At 31.5% G+C, this 11,127-nt stretch overlaps 1 protein-coding gene across 1 annotated transcript in view; it reads left to right on the top strand.

The window, feature by feature from the left end:
• Nucleotides 1-11,127, top strand: part of AKAP9 (A-kinase anchoring protein 9) — a 142,227-nt gene that overhangs the window by 27,273 nt on the left and 103,827 nt on the right. Inside the window, exon 3 of the mRNA XM_069462348.1 lies at nt 3,882-3,926. Within this exon, the coding sequence (XP_069318449.1) occupies nt 3,882-3,926 (45 nt within the window). The remainder of the gene's footprint in view (nt 1-3,881; nt 3,927-11,127) is intronic.

Raw genomic sequence — 11,127 nt, 5'->3', positions numbered from 1 at the left:
TTTCACTGCTGTGCTCGTTCGTGTCTGTGAATGACCATGAATGTGCTGCTGCACATACTGATTTTGTGGTTACAAATAGATTTTATTGAGTAGTTGGATTCACAGTTACAGAATCTGTAAATGAAGAGAATTAGCTTTATTCTTATATAGGATTTGCAGATGTTATCTCTGGTTTTTGTTTTTTTTTTTTTCCATTTTCTTGGGTAGTGTCCTTTGATGCACAAAGTTTTTGATTTTGATGTATTCAACTATGTTTTTTCTTCAGTTGCTTGTGCTTTTGGTATCATATCTAAAACTACCATTGTCAAGTCTAAGATCATGAAGATTTACATCTAAGTTTTCTTTGAAGACTTTTAAAATTTTAGGTCTTAAATTTTGGTCTTTGATCCACTTTCTAGTTAATTTTCACTTGTGGTGGGGGTAGGTATCCATTTTTTGTGTGTGGATATCCATTTGTCTCAGCACCATTTGCTGAAAAGACTGTTCTTTCTCAATGAATTGTCAATGACTATAAAGATGAGGGTTTATTTCTAGCTCCTCAGTTATATTTTGTAGATCTGTATGTTTAGCCTTTACCAGTATGCTCCAATCTTGATTACTATATAGCTTTGTAACAAGTTTTGAAATCAGTAAGTGTGAGTCTATCAGTTTTGTTCTTTTTTAGGATCGTTTTGGCTATTCTGAGTCCCTTGCATTTTCGTATTATTTTAGGATCAGGTTTTCAATTTCTGCATTAAAGAAAGGAGGGATTTTGACAGGGATTGCATTGAATCTGCAGGTGAATTTGGGAAGTATTGTCACCTTAACAATATAAAGTCTTTTCGATCTGTGAACACAGGTTGTTTGTAATTTATTTAGGTCCTCTTGAATTTGTTTCAGTGTTATCTTGTTGTTTTCAGTGTACAAATCTTGTACTTGTTTTGTTAAATGTATTCCTAAGCATTTTATTGCTATTTTATTCCTCAGCATTTTACTGCTTTTTGTTGTTATTATAAACAGAATTGTTTTCTTAACATCATTATCTGATTGTTCAATATTAATGTATAGAAATACAACTGGCGTTTGTATATTGATCTTATATCCTACACCTTTGCTGAACCCATTAGCTCTAGTAGTTTTTTTGTGAATTCCTTCGATTTTCTCTATATAGAAGATTATATCTACAGGTAGAGATGTTTAACTACTTCCTTTCCAATGTTGATGTCTTATTTCTTTTTTTTGCCCAATTGCCATAGTGCAAACCTCTAGTACAATGTTGAAAAGAAGTGGTGAGAGCAGACATCCTTGTATTGTGTCTTGTATTAGGTGGAAGGCATTCAGTTTTTCACCATTGAGTGTTACATTAGCTGGTTTGGTTTGGTTTGGTTTGATTTTTTGGTAGATCCCTTTATCATACTGAGGAACTTCCCTTCTATTCCTGGATCATAAGGTGTTTTTTATTATGAAGGAGTGTTGAATTTTGCTAAATGCCTTTTCTGTATCCATTGAGATGACTTTGAAACAAAAACTATTACGAGGGACAAAAGATTCTAGAGAACATATTTTGTATGAATTCAATTCTTTTAAATATTGAGAATTTTTTAATGGTCTAACATATAGTCATCTTTCTATTCCTCAAACTGGATAATTTCAGTTGTTCTATCGAGGTTTGCTGATTCTCTCTTCTTCCTTCTTAGATCTGTTTTTCAATCCCTTTAGTGACTTTTTCATTTCAGTTATATTTTACTTTTCAACTCCAGAATTTCTCTTTGGTTCTTTTATAATTTCTTTCTATTGACTGATTGATTGATTGATTTGCTTTTGCTCTGTTGCTGGAGTGCAGTGGCACAATCATAGCTCACTGTGGTCTTGAATTCCTGGGCTCAAGTGATCTTCCTCGATCACCCTCCTGAGTAGCTGGGACTACGGGTGCATCCCACCATACCTAGACAATTTTTTTTGTTTTTTTACTTTTTTAGTCGTGGGGTCTTGTTTTGTTGCTCAGCTGGTCTTGAACACCTGGACTCAAGGGATCCTTCTGCCTCAGCCTCCTAAGTAGTTGAGTTTATGGGTATAAGCCACTGTGTCCAGCCCTCTTTGTTTTTATTGATGTTCTCTATTTGATCAGGCATCATTCTTACAATTTTATTTAGTTTTTAAAATATTAACTTCTTTTAGTTACATGATGAAATAGCTCTTTGTCTATTGAGTCTAATATCATGTTTCCTTAGGGATGTTTTCTGTTGATCACTATTTTTCTTGTGTATAGGCCATACTTTCCTTTTTCGTTTGTGTGTCTTGTAATTTGTTTTTTAAAAACTGAACATTTAAAATAATACAATGTGGCAACTCTAGTGCTTGATTCAATTTGAAGATGTATTATCTTTTTCTGCATAACAAATCAATGTTTGGGTTCCTCGTTATAGTTTCAGCATTTTGAATGCAACAATTGTCTTGTTCACCATTTAATTCTCAGTACCACAGTTTCTAGTATACAATATGCACTAAATTAATGAATATGGGGGGTTGTGTCATAAAAACATTTTATATTTAAAAGGGAGAGAATCTCATGAGTTAGAAACCACTGTTGCAGCATTTTAGAGTAGGGGCAAGCTTATTTCTGTTCTTGGCATCAGTTACTACTTCATGGAGAAGGTAGACTTAGAACGTGGTCTTGAATGTCGAATAAAATTTCCACAGGTGTGGATGAGAGGGGAAACAGTGACAGTTAATATTTGTTGATGTCAAGGTGAATCTCTCTGGGTTTTACTGTCCTCGCCGGTAAAGTGAGATTATTAGCTCAGATGAGCGGATGAACAGTGAAAGCAATACTTTTGGAGTCAATTTGAATTTTCTCGTTGACTCTGTCTATAAGTTCTCAGCTGAGAGAAGCTTGAAAAAGCCACTCACTTGATACCTAAATCCCAGGGATGTGATCATGAAACAAGAATGTCTTTTAGAGTGCTTTTGTAAGCTGCAAAGGTGTTATAACAACAAAAGTTATTTATTCATCAAATTATTTTTTTAGCATCAAGATTTTTTGATTCTTCTTTTGGAGAAATTGAACTTTTTCAATAGTAGCATTTTAGGACTTTCTTTTATTTAAAAGAGGTATAGTAGTTGCCCCTTATCTGTGGGGGATATATTCCAGGACCCCCAGTGGATGCCTGAAACCATGGATAGTACCGAACCCTGTATATACTGTTTTTTCCTATATGTACATACTTATGGTAAAGTTTAATTTATAAATTAGACACAGTACTCTTGCTCTTTGAGGCCACTATTAAGTAAGGGTTGCTTGAACACAAGCACTACAATACTGCAACAAAGGATCTGATAACCAAGACAGTAACTAAGTGACTGTTGGGCAGGTAGCATATGTGGACATGCCGAACAAAGGGAGGATTCAAGTCCTAGGTAGGGTGGAGTGAGATTTCTTTATGCTCCTGAGAATAACATGCAATTTAAACCATATATTGTTTATTTCTGGAATTTTCCATGTAGTATTTTTATACTGCAGTTAACTGTGGGTAGCAAATTGCAGGAAGTGAAACCATGGATCAAGCTGGCTACTGTACAGATAGATATTTGAAAAATGGTTTCTTATTTGGTGCTTTTGGCATACAAATGATATGTACCATATACGAGACCCTATGTGAAAGTACCTCTTGGTACTTTTATATTCAGAAAAATGCCTAGTGGTAAATTAATTGCATTATTTTGCATTGTGATTTATAATTAAATGAAATTTTTAAAGGTTTGAATAATTTTTACTAGTTTTCTAGTGATATTTTATGTGAGTTTTCTATTATATGTCACCAAAAGTCATGGCTTAGTAAAGTACAATATTTAGTGCAATAAAACCCAGTCATAATTTTAATTGGTTTTTGCTTTTGTTTTAGCCTGAAAGTGAAATTTCAACCACAGCAGATGACTGTAGTTCAGAGGTAAGACTAAATTATGTTATGATTTCAAATGTCATAGGTAAAATTGATATATTATTGAAATTATTGATTGTTGCTATTTTATTTCTTATAACACATGCTTCTATCGTATTTCTATAAATATAATAAAATATGTAAATGACTATAAAACCTGAGGATTATGTTTTACTGGTACATCTTTTTCCAAATTGTTAGCTAAGGTCTTAAATCTGTTAAAATAGCTTGGTTAGTAGTAAGATAGAGACCCTGTTTTAGTTTCCAGGATATATGACCATTACAATGTATCTATGTTCAGCACAGTAAAAGTTTCATAATATAGGGTATTTCATTTGAAGTAATGCTTTTTACAAATCCTTAAATTCTAGTTAATCATATAAACTTATTTATTGAAATTAATGTTGCAATAGTGGATTTTATTTTAGGTGATAAAGGCTAATATAGTCACTGGCCACTTCAGAAAACATCTTCTTTATGTGTTGGTAACAAGTACATGTCATTTTATTTTTTTCTTATTCTTTTAGATGTAATTATCATTTCTTTGGTCCAGATTTGAGAACATGGAAAAGTATTACTTACTCTGAATGGTTCAGCAACTCAGTGTATTCAATAAGTCTCAATTTATTGTAGGTTTCTAATAGGAAAAAAATAACTCTGTGTTCTTAATGAACATATTACTATTTTAGATTGCTGATGGAAGCAAAAACTTTGACACATCAGAAGTGAATGGACTATACTTACTAATAATCTGCTCAGGAAGATAATTAACCAACATTAAGTTAATTAATTGGTGCCTGATTTAGGCCATGTAAAGTTGCTCCTAAGGGTGAAATATCTTGATTTAAAAATCACTGCTTCCAAATCAGATTCTGCTTTTGTGACTTTAAATTTGGGCTACATACAGTTGGCCCTTGATATATCCATGGGTTCTGTATTCAAGGATTTGACCAACCATGGATCAAAAATATTCGAGAAAAAATAAAAAATAATAATACAACAATGAGAAATAATATAAATAACAAAATACAGTATAACAACTATTTATATAACTTTTACAGTGTATTAGGTATTATAAGTAATTTAGAGATGATTTAAAGTAAATGGGAGGATATACATAGATTAATATGCAAATACTACATTTTATGTAAGAGACTTAAGCATCCATGGATTTGCTATCCTTAGGGTGTCCTGGAACCAGTTCCCCTGCAGACACCGAGAGACAACTGTTTATGAAAAGTGTTTATGAAACATTTTTTTTCTTTCTATAACGACCTAATACCTATAGTCTGTCTTTCTTGGTTGAAAGTCTCAGATGCTTTGGGGTTGAACAACCTATATCTTCAGGGTACCCTAGAACTCTACAAAGTGCATTTTGTCTTTACATTAAAGTGAAATTTTTTTATATGCTAGTTGGCTTATCTTTCAGAACATCCCATACATGACCAGGAAATTTGGCTAAAATTTATGTAGCCATTTTCTCAGATTGGGATAATAGGGCAAAATTTAATTTTATTAATATTAATGCTGACTTGAAAAGCTAAAGACATCAAAAGGTGATGATTTTCAGGTTTTCTTTATGAAAATGTAAATTAATATTATTGGAAGTTCTTGTTATAATGAGATATTGTTTACCTTAATTTTTTTAATTAAAAAACTAGTGGAGATTATGAGGTCCAGAAAAATGTATTGAAACTATATATCTGTAGCACCTAGTAAATGTGATGTGTTTCAAAGTAGAGTACAAACAGTACTTGAATATAAGCACTACAGATAAAATTTAGAATAGCATTTATCATAGTTGTTGACTGTAGTTCACAGTAATAAACATGTATTTCTTATATACATCTATAGTTACATATATGTATAGTTATATACATGAATAATTGTATATGAATAAATATATGCATATATACATTTTTTTCCAAACAAGTTTCTGGAAGGATACTCTTACAGTATTACATATCCTGTGATACTTTTATCTTTTTAATGCTTGTCAAAAAAACTAAACTGATTAACTGCCTTAGAGTTTGGAAAAAACAGTGACTTAGATTACAGTTAGATTGAAAAAAGGTAATTATGAAATAATTTTTGACAGATTTGACCTGATTTTAGTTATAACCCTGTAATATTATACATGTTACATGTGGATTCACAATGGATTATGCTTTGGGAAACTTATATATTCACTGTGTTTCAGAAAACAGAAGAAAGTTGATAGGTTGTGAAATGTTTGAGATTGTCTCATCAGATTGCTGAGATGAATACTGGTTGGATCCATGATCCTCTGGACTAGTTCTGAGGCTTTAGCTACTCTATTGAATGATGTTTGACTGGCTTGAATGAATTAGAATTACAGGGGATTTCAATATTTGCCCATTTCAGGAAGCTGAAGAATCATCAGCAGACCAAATTTATAACCTAAGGAATAAATGTCTCATGTAATATTTTTCATATTGGAACTCCTAAGGATTTATCTTTCAGTAACACCCCTGAAAAAATGAGATACCTTTCTGACAACACATATATTATAACTTAACTACAAATGCCAGATTTGCAACATTTAATTATTTTGGCAGCTGTGGTTTGAATTTGAGTATTCTAAAATTTCAAAATCACATAGTTTTAATCATAGGTCACATAATCATTTTGTATTTTGCCTAAATATCACTGTCATTTTTCTGGTTAGTAGGGCAATAAGGTGATGGAAGGAAGAGCAGGAGAACTTTGGAACCAGAAAGTCCTATGTTCAAATTTAAACTTCGTTACTTTTGAGCTATATGAACTTGGATATACCACTTAAACTCTGAAATACAGTTTCCTTACCTATAAAATGGGGTGGGGGGGGCAATAATATCTACCTCACAAGGTAGTTGTATACCTCACAAAGTCATTGTCCAATATAATTTTCAGAATATTTATTACATGTTTGGCACATAATAGATATTCAGCAAAGCTTGATTCCTTTTTTACTATGCTTTTTATTTTTTACACTGTGTTTATATGAAACAGTGAGCGATGAAGATCCCTTTAACAAATTGTTCCCAGAAGGATTTTAGATTGTGGTGATAATTAGAACTTAGTTTGGAAATTATTTGTAATAGATAGGTATGGCATGTGTTTAATGTTTATGACTTCTGTTGATGTACTCAATGGATTGAAAAATGGGTTCAATCCTAGAAAGAATTAATCAAATAATTTTATTCCCAGATCTCTACTGTTTAAACACATACCCAATTACATGCACTAGAGAAGTCAGACTGAATAAAAAAATACTCTTGTTACAAATTAAATTACATATAATCATCTTCAATCCTCTATGAAAGGACATTTTATGTCCAGAACACCATATTTACACAAATTATTTTTTACACCTTTTGAGTAGGGTTATTTGAAAGAAATTGGGAATACTACAGACAATATAGAGATAAGACAGGCAAATAAATATGCTTTGTTATGTACAGAAAGATGAAATGATAGTAGAATATGCACTTCCATTATAGATTTCATCTGATTATTCAGTACTTCTTAACCAAGTTGCTTATATGATTCATGACATTTGTGAAGTGACTGGAGTTGGAGACATGCCTATATATTTTACATATAAAGTAACAAACTTAGCTTTTCAACTTTGACTTTTTCAATGAATGACCTTAATCATTAGTTGCTTGACTCCAACTCCATGCATCAGGTAGACACATTGAACTCATATAATTTTCATGATCTTTTATGAAGCATCAGATCCTTATGTTTTGTAGAAACATTCTTTTTTTATTTTTTTGTCAGTATACCTGTAATTTTATTTTAAAAACACTAAAAAGTTCTTTAGTTAGAAAGAATGTTATGCTAGATATAATCTTGAATCTAGACAAGGAAATTAAGAGTGCTGGAAATGGAATAAATGAAGGTAAAAATACAGTTGAATTTTCTTACTTTTAATTAAAACTGCAAATCTCACATCTTATCCCTAAATACTTCAGCATTTATTTTCTAAGAAAAAGGACATTCTCCATCAATAATCATGATAACATTATCATGCTTGAGAAAATTAATGTAGATACAGCACTTTATTATAGTCTATGTTCAAATTTATCCAGTTATCCCCCACAAAATCTTTTATGTCTGATTTTATTTTTCAAGATCAAACCAAAATTGCATTTTCCATGCAATTTCTAGTTTCTAGTTTCTGGAGCAGTTCTCCCACATTTTTATATTTTTATCACATTGACATTCTTGAAGAGTCCAGGTCATGAGTAAAGTTTCCCAATCTGAACTCTATGATTGTTTCCTCAAGATTAGATTCAGGTTAAACATTCTTTGTAAGAATGTGACATAGATTCCTATTGTATCATTATCTGGATTATATCAGATGGTCCCATTATTAGTGATGCAAAATTTGATCATTTGGTTATAATGGAATTGATGCATCTTACCATTGTGAAATTCTCTTACTCAGTTTGTAATGAGGAAGTAGTCTGCGAAGTGATAATTTGAGATCATGTGTAGTATATTTTATTGTGTAATATATTATAAATATATTTTAACATCCATCACAGGTACACATGTATAAATTGGCTTCTCCATTCATTGCTTCTAGATTTAGCATGCAAAAGTTTTGCAGGCATATTGGCTACAAAGATTTGAAGCGAGCAAGAGAGGGTGGAATCATTAAAAGCAAAGAAAAATTGTGTTTTGGGGGAGAGAGCAGTCTATAACCATTGAGTAGTCAAGTAAATGAAGAAGTAAAAAATATCTATCTATAGGTATGATGACAAGTATGTCACTTGTAACCTTATCTGAGCTATATTTATTTATTTAAGAGATAAACAAAGTTGAATTTAATGAATGGAAAGTGTGGAAAAGAAACATCCATTATTAATGTCTGTTAATGTATGTATTCCCAGATTAAGTATAAGAGTAAGATTAATAAATTGTGAATTATTCTTTTTTGTTTTAAAACTAAATTCATTAAAAGGGTGAGTTTTTGTGTGAAGTCCATTATATAGTTATACAGTGAAAATTATCTTTTCTCTGATTCTTTCTGAATAGCAATGTTATTATATGGTACTTACCTCAACAGATTATTTTAAATTTTAAAATATGCCTTACTTGAACTCTTCTAGATCTGTAAGTTGTCTGTATAGATTAAATCTTCTGTGAATTAAAAAAGAATTTATTAACACAATCTGTGGTTTAAATAACTTTGACAAATGCCTACGTAAAAAAGGACATTGAGGGATGTTGAGATTTTCTTTTAGTTGAAGGAGTCTATTAATCTAATCTTCATGTTTCAAGTTATTTGATTTACTTTCATGTAAAGATTTACTAGGTATAATGTTAGAAGGCTAATGTTAGAAGAAGAGATAAATATTGCACCCTTTAGGTATCAATAAAATAATTATATATTAAAAATAGAATATTGCTAACTATTACTAGTCCTGATATTCTGTTTAGTATTCCTATTCTAACTTTGGAATATAGTTTGTTTTAATTTAGTTCTTGTGAATAATATTTTATTACCTATTTTGAAAAACAGTTATGTAGTATTTTAGGAAGTCAGTACATATGGGTTGTTCAAGTATAAAATTTGCTTAAGTGAATTAGGGAAAATTAATCTGAACATTGGCTACATAAGGTATCAGATACAATTATTATAAGCAGATAATTATTATAACTGGACAACTCTGTTAACTAAGATAACTAATTTATGAAATACTGATATCATTGCCATTTAAAGGAATATGCCTTGCTTTATATGATATTTACAAAGACAATAGTGTTCCCTTATCTGTGGTTCTACTTTCTACAGTCAACTGTGGTCTGAAAATGTTAAATGGACAATTGCAGAAATGAGCAATTCATAAGTTTTAAATTGTTCCCTATTTTGAGTAGCATGATGAAATCTGTCTCCCTCTCTTTCATCCCACCTAGAATGGGAATCATCCCCTTGTACAGTGTATCCATGCTGTGTACTCTACCTGCCCATTAGCCACTTAGTAGCCATTTTGGTGGTCATTTTGAAAAAACACAGTATATATGGGTTTTGGTAATAGCTATGGTTTCAAGCATCCAGTGGGGCTCTTAAAATGTATTCCCTGTATTCCCAAAAGATAAGGGAAGAATACTGTATTCGTAAACATTCGTTTCATTACACTGTTAGTCTAAAGTAAAAATTTTAGTAGTCACATAAAAATGCTTCATTTTGTATCAAGAAAAACTAATTGCAAATTAGAAGTATTTCATTTGAAAGTTATTACAAATGACTTAGTCTTATAATCTTTTTTTAATTAAAAAAAATGTTTTTAGAGATGGGATCTTGCTGTGTTGCCCGATGGCTATTCACAAGCACTGCATCCTGGAACTCCTGTGCTCAAGCAATCTTCCCACCTCAGCCTCCCCAGTAGCTAGGACCACAGGCATGCGTCACCGTGCCCAGCTTATTGATATTAATAATCTTAATATAGTCAGTACTCCTGCCTTCTGATAGTTTTCACCAATTGCAAATTGTTTTACCATAGATGTGTTTTTTTAAAAAAAACTTTAGCTTTGATTTTCAGAAATTATCCTTACAATAAAAGCAAAGGAATCAAATTCTGATAAAGAACTCTTAATTAGGATTTTCACTTTTTAAAGCATGTGGCCCATAGGTATCTAATTCTAATTCTGGGCTGTTCCATGCTATGCATTCCAACAGTAACAACTTCATTATCTTGGATTCTTTTAACATAGAATTGTGAGTAACTTAAGATATGGGCAGGGATGAAGTTGATCTTTGCACTATTAAGGGGCAAAGAGCGATTGAAAAGGGAGAGCAAACCAATCCCAAACCCAGCAGAAGAAAAGAAATAACTAAGGTCAGAGTATAGCTAAATGAAATCAGTTCCAAAGGAATTATACAGAAGATTAATAAAACAAAAAGTTGGTTCTTTGAAAAGATAAACAAAATTGACAGGCCTCTTGCTAGATTAACCAGAAACAGAAAAGAAAGGACCCTAATAAGCTCAATCAGAAATGAAAAAGGAGCTATTACAACTGATACCACAGAAATACAAAATATAATCTCTGAATACTATAAAAATCTCTGTGCACATAAAGTTGGAAAAGTTGAAGAAATGGACAAATTCTTAGAAACACATAACTCCTCTTGGCTCAATCGGGAAGAAATTGATCTGAAATTAATCTTCCACTAGGTCAACCCTGGAGACATATT

This window comes from Eulemur rufifrons, chromosome 29 (assembly GCF_041146395.1).
Source record: "Eulemur rufifrons isolate Redbay chromosome 29, OSU_ERuf_1, whole genome shotgun sequence".
Lineage (NCBI taxonomy): Eukaryota > Metazoa > Chordata > Mammalia > Primates > Lemuridae > Eulemur > Eulemur rufifrons.
The sequence above is the reverse complement of the archived record's forward strand: the minus strand, read 5'-3'. Positions and strand labels throughout refer to the sequence as shown.